This window comes from Prunus dulcis, chromosome 4 (genome assembly GCF_902201215.1).
Source record: "Prunus dulcis chromosome 4, ALMONDv2, whole genome shotgun sequence".
Classification (NCBI taxonomy): domain Eukaryota; kingdom Viridiplantae; phylum Streptophyta; class Magnoliopsida; order Rosales; family Rosaceae; genus Prunus; species Prunus dulcis.
In genome coordinates, this window is record NC_047653.1 from 14,160,368 (window position 1) to 14,173,961 (window position 13,594).

The 13,594-nt window shown below is 38.2% G+C and overlaps 1 protein-coding gene across 1 annotated transcript; it reads left to right on the plus strand.

Annotated features, from left to right (window-relative positions):
* The first annotated feature begins 310 nt into the window (after positions 1-310).
* LOC117625440 (ribonuclease 3-like protein 2) lies at positions 311-1,953 on the plus strand. Its single transcript, XM_034356992.1, has 5 exons — positions 311-685; positions 802-951; positions 1,079-1,446; positions 1,563-1,768; positions 1,884-1,953. The coding sequence occupies exons 1-5, from the start codon at positions 311-313 to the stop codon at positions 1,886-1,888; spliced, it is 1,104 nt and encodes a 367-aa protein (XP_034212883.1). The 3' UTR covers positions 1,889-1,953.
* The last annotated feature ends 11,641 nt before the right edge of the window (positions 1,954-13,594 follow it).

Consider the following 13,594-nt stretch of genomic DNA (forward strand, 5'->3'; position numbering starts at 1 on the left):
CAGTCCCCACTTGAGTCCTGTTTCTCTTTTCTTTTTCTTAAAGAACCTTTTTGGTGCTTACTTTTCTAGCTTAGCGTAACTTTTAGGTTTCGTCAGTTTAACTTTCTGTAATTTCCAATTTCCACACAAATAGTGTGTGATTGGCCGTTCTACCTTTATTCATTATGTTTCCTCTTTACCTACTATTAAGGTTTTTGTGATGAAGCTAATTGGTTTCATCACTTTAATTTTCTGCCATTTCCAATTCTTACACAAGTAGTTTTTACTTTATCAAACTTCAAACCACCACCCCCACGAATTTATCAACAAGATGACGAAGGTCTTCACCACCCCAACATCCCTTGATCGTGTACGATCACCGGAAATGAAAGATTCAGTGACAGCCGTGGAGAAGATCCTCGGCTACAACTTCAAGAACAAGAAGCTTCTAGAAGAAGCTCTCACCCACCCCTCCTATGGGTCCCCTTCGTATAAACGCCTTGGCCTTGCGACCCTTGGCGATAGCGCTCTTGGCCATGCAGTGACCAACCACTTCTTTTGTATGGCTGACCACCCTCAGTTCAGCGAAGGCCAACTCACTTTGCTACGCTCTGCCAATGTTAGCAACCACAAACTCGCCTGCGTCGCCGTTCATTGTGGGCTTTATCGCTACCTTCGCCACAATGAACCTGCTTTTGATGATAAAGTCTTTTTCTTCTTTTTCTTTTTAACTTTATTCAAGCGATTTCTGATTCTTAGAGGGACTTGACTTTATATTTTGACTAACCTTTCTTTTTATTTTTTATATTTATAAACTCTTAGATTGAGGAGTTTATTGAAGCTTTAATTAATGGAGAAGAATACGTGGGGTTTGTTGAGGCCGATGAACCCAAGGTTCTTGCAGATATTGTTGAGTCCGTGGCAGCTGCTGTTTACATTGAGTTAAATTTTGATCTCGATAAACTATGGATGGTGTGAATTTATATTACCTTCTTTTATTTAACATGAAAGTGGAAAACTTTAGTTTGTAAATGCGTGGAAGTTGGCAATAACTATATAACCTATGAATTTTTGTTGTTTGCCTATTGTGCTTTTGTAGAAATTTAAGCCTCTTTTGGAGCCTATATATACTCTTGAAAACTTGCGAGGTCATCCCATGACAATATTGAAAGAGTTTTGCGAGAAGAGAGGGAAGCGCCTTGACGTGCTGCTGAGAGATGAGACCGGAAATATAAGTACTGCTGATGTCTATGTTGATGGCCAGCTTAATGGATCGGGTTCTGCAAAACGGAAGAGTACCGCACAGTGTACTGCTGCTCAACAAGCTATACAAAAGTTGTCGCAATCGATGGTTGTAAACAACGAAGGTACTGCAGCTGGAAACGGCAACTCATTTCGTATTGAAGAAGCGATGCAGGAGTTGAATGTGCGTTTTGAAAAGAAGAGGTTGCCTAAACCAGATTACAAGTATGAATATTCTTTAGTTTATCATGATCATAAACAAAATTAAAGAAAGCCCTTATCTTATCTATTGCTGATTCTATTGTTAACTAGATCCATATTTGTTTTTCTAATTATTGTAGAGAAGAGAAGAAATCAGGTCCTCCACATTCACCCAAATTTGTATACTCAGTTAAAGGGGTAATTTCAGATGGTACCGTGAAATCTGTGAAGGGAGATGAAAAGTCAAGAATACAATATGCGAAGAATTCTGCAGCTCACAAAATGATCCTTACTTTACAAGAATATGATAATGTGATCAAAACCAAAGAATCCGATTGCGTAATGGGTAATATTCCCTCACTCTACACACTTGGGGCTAAGGCCTATAGGGTGATAAGAAGTCTCTTGGTTTTTTGTTTGAAGGGAATACTTACACTAGTTATTGTCTCTGTTTTGGTCAGCTTAGTTGCTGAGCGGTATAAATTCCCATAACCAGACTTGGCAACGCATGAGTGAAGAAGATAATCTCATTTTCTCTATAATTTCTGTACTTCTGCCTCTGAATTTCTTCCACAGTTTCATATATATATATATATATGTGCTTAATTGTATGTGGGTAGGTTCCTCTACCTGCTACATTGATTTGAACTTGTAACACTTGGTTCGTGCTCGTAGGTTTTAGATTGCTCGGAATAATAATTGCATAGTTGTGTATATGTTTGTTTTTATTTTTGTATCCATTAGTCTCATTTGTCTTCTTTCCTTTGGGTCTTTGCCTAAAATCAGAAATCCAAATATGGTAACCGATCGCTAACATTCAAAAATTAAATGCCAAGTGATTCACGAATTATATTACTTCTCTTTGTAAAGATCTTTTCTACTGAAAGGGGCAAAAATATACTAAACTCACACACACTATACGGATGCTAAAACTTAACCAACGCTTTACCTAAAGGAGTAATTGCTCCAAATCACTATACTAGTGGGTTCTTTGCTGAATTATATTACTATTAATCAACAAAAAAAAGTTAAATTATAGAATTTCTCGGTAAGAATGCTAGGTATAACCCAAAGGAAGTGAATCCTGCAATCAACAATAAAAATTTAGCAAGTTACAATGAAATCCACATGCTATACTTGCTCACTAACTTGTTGTAAATTCTTTGCTAACATTCCTAGAAACTCAATCTCAAATTTCAGAGCTCTACAGGAATCAACATGAAAATTAAACAATAGAGAGGGTGAAGATTTAGGGCAAATGATTTTATATTGAAGAATTCACTGCAATTCATTCTATTGAAGAATTATTATATGATCAAAAGCTAACTAATTAGTAAGTTATTAGTAAGGAGCTCACTAGTCCATTGGACCAAGCACACAACATAATCTCATTATTTATCGTCCATTTTTTAAGGTTCTCCTTCAAAATCACATTTGCAAAATATCAACTAAATGGGACTTACACATTCCATTAACATGACTATCATCTTGATGTCTTTTCACAAACACTTTCATGTCTTTCTCTTCGACCACAATTAGATAATTATTTGATTTTTGACTTTTGTGCGTTTGGATGGAGGAAATAAATTTAGAATTTGGACAAAGTCAAAATTTCTAAATTGACATGCACCAACTTCTCTGGATGAAAAAAAAAATATGGAATTTGGAGGTGATAAATTTCAAGTTTAAATTCTATCTAAATAGTTGTCATCATTTTTAAAATTCCAAAAGAGGTGGAGTTAAAAAATAGAAAATTCATGTATGTCATTGCCACCACCACTTCTACTACCACCACATTGTCTTGACAATGACCACCACCACCGTCCTCGCCGCTGTCACCATCCTCTCAACCATCACCGTCACCAATAGCACCACCTTACCATGGCCACCAATACTTTGCCAAATAATAAAATTTTAAAATGGCAGAATAGATCTCCGTAGTTTAAATCTTAGGCAATTAATAATTTGAGTGTTTGAATTTATGTATATCGAATTTTATAAATGACAGAAATTACAAATTCTATTGTGAAACGAATTCCCACTCCATAGCAATTCCTAAATGATACCTCTTTTGGAGGAAATTAAACTAGGAAATCTTGATTCCTAATTTCCACGATTTATTCCGCGCGTCATTTAATAATTTCTGTGCATTAGTTGCCAAACATATCCATTTTTTGATCAACCTTACTCGGCAAATAAGATCAAAATACCATATTGTGCAGATTAAAAGATATAAAGGTCTAAGTACTACTGATGAGAGCTCTCATTATCCAACTACTTTTTTCATTCTCTAATACTCTTGCTTGTAATATCGGCTGTATTTCTATATGTTGATCACCTTTTATTGGTAAAAATTGTGAACATGAGTGTTTATCGAAACAGAGGTTGTAGTTATCCTAAACTGGTACTTTTTGGTTGTTCATGACCGAAGTTCATAGCCGAACATATGGAACGATCCTGTCATCTGCGACTCAAATATGTATACAAACGAGAAGCTAACAAGTTCACTACTATTTTCGACACAAACTTCGTAGTGGCAGAGTTTTGTGCTCGCTTGGTTATAGAGAAGAGTCTTACTAATTCTCAAGTTTTCCAAATTCGAAATCCTGCAACCCATCATGTACTTCTCGTGCGCTTGGAAAACTTGATGGTTCCAGAGGAGCCAACCCACAACAAAAAGCTGTAGAGGGTACCTTGCAAGCTCAATCCACAAACACGTCGAGCATGCATGACAGTCGAGGAGATCTGCTCCGAAGAGATAACGAGGAGGTAAGCCAAAGACTCCAGCATCATGAAGGACACCGATGTGAACTGCAAGCCATGTGGGCAGATGATGTCGAGAAGCTCGTGAATGACCGACTACAAGACTTGAAGATTGGAGGAGATTTCGAAGATGCTCTGTGCACAGAAGTGGACCAAGTGAACTCCTCACCGTTCGCGGCCAAGATCAAGCAAGCGACTCCACCAAATCGATTTTCAATGGCTTTTTTCACACACTTCAAAGGGGATTTCGATCTCGAGAGCCATTTGAAGCACTTCAAAAGTGTCATAATTCTCTACAAGGCAGGGGACGCTTCAAAAGTGCTAGCTTGTTGATTCTTGGATAGCCATAGAGTGGTGAATCAAGCCTTTGTTGCCCCTTTTCTGAGTTAGCGAGAACTAGGCCCAAGGTATCCCGAGGGAGAAGTAAGTCCTAGGGGAGTACTTTGTTCTTCTTCTAGCGACTGTGTGTTTTGTGCGGATGTTTCTGGCAGCTTGACGAAGAGTTGAAGATGGTGCATTGATGTTACACAGACTTGGCATGAGAGTTTGGAGTGTGGGAGCTAAAGACCCACAAGTTTAGCAAATGAGAACGCTTGTGCTTGGGTTGGTGTTTGATATGCTTGAGTTTGGGTGTTGAGAATTTATTGTTTGAAGCTATGGCTATGATGGTTTGATTGTTTGGCTGTGATGGTTGTTGGGACGCCTATAACAGTCAAATGAATAGGGTTTCAAAGAGCATGGTTGAAGAAAGAAAAGCTTAAGACTTTGAAGGGTATGATGTTTGTAACAATGATTCTAGAGAAATTTATGAGTTCTAGAGGTGGGAGGATAAAAGGAAAAGCTTGAGGCTTGAAAGCTATGGTGTTTATAGCTTGGAAGGGTATGAGAAGGAAGGAAAAGCTTAGCTTGGAAGAGTATGAGAAGGAAGGAAAAGCTTAGAATTATGGTTTGTGAGGCTTTATAGGGAAAATTGAGGATTTCAAGGATGGGAAAATAGAAGAAATGGTTGTGATAGTTGAGGAATGGCTGGAATGGCCGTTGGAATGCTTGCAGCAGCTGAACGGAGGAAGAAAAGTGGTCTGGTGGTTGTTGAATGGGGTTGATGGTTGCTGGGATGCTTGCAGCAGCCGAATAAAGGAGTGTTGGCTGAAGAAAAATTGGTGCCCTTTGCTTGAGCCATGAATGCCATTTATAAAGGGTGAGGATTTTCCTTTATTTCTAATAGGTAAAGGGAGGTGCTGGAACCAGCCTATTTCCAGTGGTTAAAAGGGAAGCACTGGGGCATGCTATTTTCTAGCAGGTAAAGCTAGGTACTATAAATTGATTATTTCCTATGGGTAAAAGGAAGCACTAAAAACTGCTTGTTTCCAGTGGGTAATATGAAGTGCTGGAAAAGGTTTGTTTCCAACGGGTAAAGCTAGGTATTTGGAAAATGACTATTTCCTATGGGTAAAAGGAACTGCTTGAAAAATGTCTCATTTGCTCACCCACATTGGAGAACTCTAAGTAATGGGCTTGGACTTTGGTGCTCCCAAGTAGCTAGCCCAAAGTCTCCATTATCCAAGAGCTTTTGTGGGCCTTGTGGACCTTCGTAACCTTCCACACCACAATCCCTCATGTAAGCCCCATAAACCACATGACTTGGGTTCATGTGAGCTTGATAGGTGATTGGCATGGGAAAAATGCATTATTAGTTTAACATGGCATGTACACTATTTCTATATTTATTTAATGAATTAAATCCCAAATTACAGCTTGGATTAACGCATGACCAACATTATATGTTATATTGGGCTTTGAATGTCTTTGGGCTTCCTGTGACTTTTTTGGGCCTCAATAATGTGCAAGGTAACTATTACTCCCAACCAGATTCTGACAAAGGTCTTCATGACCATGGAACATTATGCGCTTCCGGATGACGATCGAATCACCACCAAAAGTCAACTAAGTAAGTTGACCAGTCATCTAAGGAGGTAGGTCAAAGAAGTGACGAGTCTAGTAGTACGAACGATGGAGGAAAGCGCAAGGCACCATGCCAAGGTGGCGCACCAACAGATGAAGGCTATATGAAGTTCACTATCCCGGTGCATCAAATCTTGGCCCAAGTGAAGGATAAGCCCTCCCTAAGGAGACCATCACCTTTGTAGAGAGATCCCGACAAGAGGGGTACCAACAAGTACTGTGCCTTCCATGAAACACATGGGCATGACACAGCCAACTGCAAATCTTGGAAGATGCACCTCAAAGAGCTAGTAAGAGAAGACCACTACATGAAGTTCATGGCAAAGAAGACCATTCAAAAGATTGAGGATCGCGATGCCCCTAAGGAGCTTCCACAGAAGGTCATAAGGATTAACACGATCATGGCTGACTCCGAGGAATCTGGGCTGACCAACAAGGAAAAGAATATGAAGATTAAACAAGCCAATGTTATCTCTCAAGTCTTAACCAGCTACCCAAGAATTGAAGACGATCTTGTGATCGGCTTCTAGAAGAAAGATTTGAATGGGCTTGATCTGCTGCACAATGACACCCTCATCATAAGCATCCAAAGAGTGAGTTCAAGTAGACGAGGGCAACACAACCAATATCCTACAACTTTCGGTGGTCTAGCAGATGGGAATAGAGGCCAAGATCAACAATTCAGCCAGGTGACTGTCCGGCTTCAATGGAGCAACCACAATTACTGTGGGAACGATAAAGCTCGATCATGGATTGGCAAGATCAACGCCACCACTTCTGCCATGCACCAAAAAATATGCTACCGAATCCCCAGGGGCGGTGTCAGCCAGATCAATAGCAATCAAGTGATGACGAGAAAATGCTCAGCTTAAAGTCTGAATAAAAGCAAGCAAGGGCAGTTTGTCCCTATAAATCAAGCAAATATAAAGGTAGTAGAACAAGCAGGGGAAGAAGTAGATCCTGTTATTAACACTCAAGCAAACCAAAAGGGAAAGGGAATAACCATTCTCCAATAGCAATTAAAGAATCATGACCAAGACGAGGGAATTCATCTAGAGGTCATTCCTAAAGGATGGAAGTCCTAGGAGGACGTTGAGCTAGTACCCCTTGATCTTGATAAGCCAGAAATTTGCACAAACACTCCCAACGTGAGTAAAAGAGTAAAATGAGCCATCATCATGATTTTGACCATACTTTGAGGAATACTAATATATATTAAGCTTTTTAGTTACTTATATTTTAAAAGTATTAATCATTATTTTTGAATTTGTGTAAAGTGAGGATATAATTTCATTGAAAGAGACAAGCTTTTGAATTGTACTACTGAATTGCCTATTCCTTTTGAACCAAGTTTTAGTAAGTGGGGAACTACCCATCATCACCTATAGTTCTCCTGTTTGTCTTTTGATTAAAGGGGAACCAAAGCACAAACAAACAAAAATTACACAGAAAAAAGTTGTTTGTACATTAGTGCGAGTGTTCATATTTCAACTAACCTTGCTGTTCTGCTTAAAACTTGTTTCAAAGATTTGCTTGTTAGTTAATTGTTTTCACTTTGGGTTTTATGTAGCAATTGTTTATTTATTTGTTTCGTAATTCTAGGTTGCGAAGTATATTGAAGTAGTAATTAATGGAAAGGACAAGATTGGGTCTGCAAAAGGAGAAACACTCTCATGAAACGAGGATAACACTTTTTGCTATCTCCGACTAATAACGCAACAACACGCGGGCTAACTTTTCCACGTGTTGTTGTGTTATTAGCCGTGGATAGCAAAACAGTGTTATTCCCATTACAAGAAATTTTTTTTTGCAGTAAAAGGCCCCAAGGTTCTTGCAAATATTGCTAGTCCGTGGCTGCTGCTATTTACGTTGTGTTGATGGAAAATGTGGATCCTCCCAACATAATTTCACCACCACTAATTAAATAATGGAGTTTTATTATTTTAGGTTCGACCCATTCGAGACGCAAGTCTCTTAATTACAATCCCTTACTTCAAGGGAACACCCTTTGATTCCATCATAAAGAAACATAACATTTGTGTTTAATTTTGCAGCTGCTCCCAAGTCCAACCTCAGGATGCGTACATATCCCTTGCGGGAATCAAGCCACCCGTAGTTCAAAGATTCGCAATGAATAAATGACTTATTGGAAAATGGGGAATTTGAATGAAATTGATTGAGGAGTGTTTGAGTGAATTTAGCTGAATAAACCAGGGATTCAATATGGAATTGTGTTTGGGATGGTTGCATCTGGATTGAATCTCTAGATTGCCTACGTACCCTTTCAAAGGGATCAAACCAACGTAGTTCGGAAATTTGGACGTTAATGGGTAAGTATGGCCCACTAATTGAGAATTTGTGTTTTTGGGACAATTTGGAGATTTTTATAGGTAGATGACCTACGGGAAAAATTGGAACTAATGGGTAAGTGTGGCCCAATAATGGAGAATTTGTATTTGAGAGATTTGGAATTAATCTCAATAAAATTTGCATGGGTAGATGACCCATGAGAAATATTAGAAATTAATGGGTAAGTGTAGCCCACTAATTGAGAACTTAAATTTGAGAGATTTGAATTTAATCTCATTGAAATTTGCATGGGTATATGACTCATGAAAAATTGGATGGTTTTGTACCACTTTTCTGGTTGTCAATGTCCAAGAAAAATAATGAGTAATTTTGATTATCCCATTAATTTTTCCTTAAAAAAATTGACAGTTGCACTTGCGAAAGTGTTTTGGTGAAATCTAGTTAAGATAAACCAGAGATTTAAACTTGGTTGCGGTTGCGTCTATTGGGATATTAGACTGCCTACGTACCCTTGGCGGGATCAAACCGACATAGTTCCAAAAAATCGCAATAAGTAAATGACTCATTGCGGAGGGAAATTTGATTTAATTTGCTTGGTTTTGTACCACTTGGGCCTTTGATGTGGTTTTGTACCACTTGGGCTTCAATTTGTTGATTTAGGAATTAATGGGCATTTTAGAATTTAAGCCCATTATTCCATAATTTGCGGACTTAAGACTTTGCACCAACTGTTCACTAATTGAAAATTTTTTAATGACCAAGTCCGTTGTATTTGATACCGTGAAGTCTTGGAATGTCGGCTTGAGACTGATTAATCTTGAGATGTGAGACAAGCCCCGTGGGTATGAGACCATTATGTCTTGGGCAATCAAATCTTGCAATCTTGTATTGCCCTATTGCTCTCAACGATTTGGTAATGGGCTGAACCTTCACAAGTCTTTAGCTCTTTGTCGATCACGTTTTCTAAACACAAGGCAACAACCCACATGGTCTTTCAACTTGCAAACTGAGGTCTTTTGTGACCTTTGGCTGTTTTGTTTGCTTGTTTTTTATTGAGTCTCATTTTTGTGCAGGTGGCGTTGGAACAAAAGGGAATAAAACCACCCTCTTCTTATTTTTATGAGGTGGGTTCACCTCCACAGGCCTTTATTCTTTTTTTTTCCTTCTGTTTACATTCAGCAAAACATAGTAAACCAAAGGCCTTTCTTTGCTCCAGCTGGACCCCTCACAGATTGGTACATTAACAAGTGTCTTTTAATTTGATTAACACACCCAAGGATAAGAATCCTTGTCCAAATAGAGTCTGAATTAAGCTCCTTGTTGACTTGGAACTATTAGATCATCCAGTAAAGTAAACTTCTTGTCCATATAGGATTAGGCTATATGTGTTTTCCTTATGAAAAATAAAACACATGAGCACCAGCAAAAAGCAACAAAACGAAAGTCTTAATATTATTCTTCGTTTGCTTCTCCAGACCAGCACATAGCTTTGCTCAAGCCACCTGTTGGACTATCAAAAAGTAGAAACAAATTGTTTCTTCTCCTCTGAGATTTCACGTGGTAACCCACATGACGCAATCTTCCTTTTCTTCTATTATACAGACACCATTTTTTTCTTTTGCTCCATTATTTCTTCCTCCGCTGGCTCTCTTCTCCTTTATTTTTTTTGTCTTTGTTTGAGTTTTCATTGATCACTTTTGCATATGCAGCAACATCAACACGAGGCTTTCTTAAATTGAGTGCTTTTGGGGACTTTGCTTCCAACAGACCAACACACCTCCATAGACTTTGGGTCGGTGCTTTTGTCAGTTTGCTGAATCATAACTTTTATTTATTTATTTTTAATTTGATATATTTTCTTATTTGTTGTCCACTTCATGACGAATATCACCGAACAAACTGTGGCTATTGTGGTACAACAATAAGAGGAACCTAGAGAACTCTAGGATTTACTCTACGTCTTTTCAAGAGAGTTGTGCACCAGTTTCGATTTTTTTGATCGTTTATCCAACATGGCAAACAATCCTCACAGATTGCTGGAAAATTGGAGGTCAAACATATCTTGAAAGCATTTAGTCGAAGCTGCCGGTTGGAATAGATTATCCCTTGATATATGATGATTGAAATCATCATAGAAGACAATCCTTCCTGTTGATTGTGACTGGACGTTTTGAAAACATAGCTGGAATTATTTGAGCGGAGCCAAGCCTTGGAGAGATTCTTAACTTTGTTTATGATGATTGAAATCATCATAACCAAGAATCTCTGTGGACTAATAAAAAAAATAATTAAAAAAAGGGTGCAGATTGTATCCTCGGAAATATTTGAGCAGAGCTATCCCTTAGAGAGATTCCTTGCCCTTTTTATGATGATAGAAGTCATCATAGTCAGGAACCCTTGAGTTGAACGAAACCTGAAGTCTTGGGCAAAAACCAGAAAATTGTGCCATGAAACTAAGATTTTTTTTACCTTGAAATGGATCTCTTCCGTTTTTGAAGTCTGCTTGCTAATTTTTTCCTTCCAACGGCTGTTCTTCTTTTTGCCCCTCCTATCCTTTCCTGCGGCTTCTCTTCTCTATGTTTCTTTTCTTTTTTCTTTCAGTGGCTGCTCTCTTCTCCCTTTTATAGGCCCTTCATTTTGAGGAGTTTGAGACTAAATGAATAATCACTCGTTGGCTTCAGTGTTTGACATAAACACTTTAACTGGAATATCCTTCTGCATACAGGATATTCCATAGTGGGGGGAGGAGGAAGAAGGGTCATTGCCCCTCCACCCCCTCATCGTTTCTTGTCTTTTTCTTTTAGGTTAGTGAATAAGTCTACTAGGGCGTTTTGAATAAAAAAAACCCTTGTTGTGGTTTCTTTTAAGCCATAGTTAGATTCAAGTTCCCCATCACCCCTTTTAGTCTGTGTTATCAATCAAATCCTACTACTAAAACCCAATCCCTAATGTAGCTCATGTTCTTTAAATTTGATTATACATCGTCTTTGATGGAGGTTGCTGCAAATAACCCAATTGTTCTTTGGCAAAGTTGTTGTTTTCATTTAATTGTTCGCTCTTATGCACAGATAGATTGCTGGAAATCATATTTTCCCTAGATCTGTTATGGATGCGGTGGTGGGTGTGATCGCGACGACGCTTCTTTAGGTGGTGGTGGTAGGGTTCATTTAGGCTTATGGGTTGATATAAGGTTTAGTTATGTTGGGTTTGTTGGCTTTATTTGGGCTTATGGTTAATTGTAGTGATGTGGACTAGTAGTTTTAGTGCGGTTTTTGTCCGCGTTAGTTTCTCTTTTAGTATGTTAGTTTGGTGCCTTATTGGGATTGGTATTTTAGATGTCTTGTTAATGTTTTTGATTGTACCGTTGAAGTTTATCTAATGAAATTTCTATTTGATTTATAAATAAATAAATTAAATATAAAAATAAAAAAAACCTCCTTTGGAGCCTATATTTCTGGAAGAGTACTTGCGTGGTCACCCCGTCACAATATTGAAAGAGTTTTGAAAGAAGAGAAGCGCTATGAGATCAAGCTGTGGCCCAGCCATGAGACCGGAAATATAAGTATTGCTGATGTCTATGTTGATGATGAGCTCGTTGCCTTAGGTGCAGAGCATAACGTACGCTGCTAAAGAAGCTGTAAACAAGTTGTTGTCGTTCGAAGGTACTGCAGCTGGAAACGACAGCTCATTTCGTATTGAAGAAGCGATGCATGGGTTGCATGTGCTTTTGAGAAGAGGTTGCCTAAAACTACTCCAGAATACTAGTATGAGTTTTTACTTTATCAATATCACAAAGTATTTGTAAAAAAAATAAAGAAAGCCGTCAATATCTACTGCTGGAATTATGTTATAAATGCAAGATAGTTTATTATCACAATCCTCACAGAATTGGTCTTCTATTCATTATCGGATTGCAAGACTCAAGACTGATCAAGAATTCAACACAACTCTCGACCTGCAGCCTCTGTGTGAATGTTCCATATGGATTACAAGGCTAAAGGGGTTTTTAGTTCTATAAGAATTAGGATTAACAGTTCTATAGCAATAAGGATACCTCAAGGAGTCTCTTGATGGGCAAGACTCCTTGAAGTGTTGCATATAAATAGAGCAGCTCCCTCTAAGAGCCGACACACAAAATCTCATCAAGTAATTCACCCCATCTGGAATTTGAGAATAAGGCAGTCGGTTATCTTAGAGAAGAGTTGTCTCCCAAGTGTTCGATAAAAGACTTCAATGGCAGAACAAGGTTAGTGTTCAAGTTATAATAGCTTTGAAAGTTTACATGTGGTATCAGAGCATAAGTTATTTTATCTTCTACCTAACCAATTTTGTTGCAGCTTTTAGAACTTGAAAATTGAAGGATAATTAAGTTTTCAAGGTTAAAGAAACTTGACACAGCAAGAGTTAAAGTTAACACCTTGCTGTGACAAACAGAAATTGATCAAAGTTTTGTATAGTTCTTGCCGTGCTCTGAGCAAGCCAAAGCAACTCAGACACAACAAGATCTGTACATTCAAAGTTTTATGATCAAACTTGTGTTGAAAATAAAGGCATAATGAATGATTCACTGTCCAAAGATGTGAATGATTTATCGTGCAATTATTTTCAGCAGAACAGCATAAGAGATGAAACACGTAGGCTATCAAGGTTGTTCTTCTGTCCAAAGATGTGGAACCTTTCTTGTACAGGAAGCTTATGTGATTTTCATGTCTTAGTGTTGATAAACATGTTTTGATTTCTTCACCTAAAGGTGAGAATCGATCATGTTTTAAAGTTATGGGGTTTTCAGTTTTTAAACATATATATACTATGTGTTTTTTCAGTTAATCACAACTCGATTGAAACTCTCATTGGCTCCAACTACACCAAATGGAGGGAAGATGTGGAAATTTCTCTAGGTCTGCTGGACTATGAGATGGCTATTGAAGTAGATGCTCCTGCAGTACCTGATGCAGATGCATCTGGTGGAGCAAAAGCAAAATATGCCAAATGGGTTAAGGCAAACAAAATGGCTATTCTAATCATGAGAATGTCAATTTCACCATCTGTCAAGGGAAGCATTACATCATGTGATAATGCCAAGAAGTTTATTGATTCTATTGGGGAGAAGTTTCAGGAATCAGAAAAGGCTGAGATT

Excerpts from the sequence above, each read along its gene's own strand:
- LOC117625440 (XM_034356992.1), top strand. The coding sequence starts at position 311 with ATGACGAAGGTCTTCACCACCCCAACATCCCTTGATCGTGTACGATCA. Across the intron at positions 686-801 it reads AACCTGCTTTTGATGATAAA|ATTGAGGAGTTTATTGAAGC; the intron begins GTCTTTTTCTTC and ends ATAAACTCTTAG. Across the intron at positions 1,447-1,562 it reads TTGCCTAAACCAGATTACAA|AGAAGAGAAGAAATCAGGTC; the intron begins GTATGAATATTC and ends TAATTATTGTAG.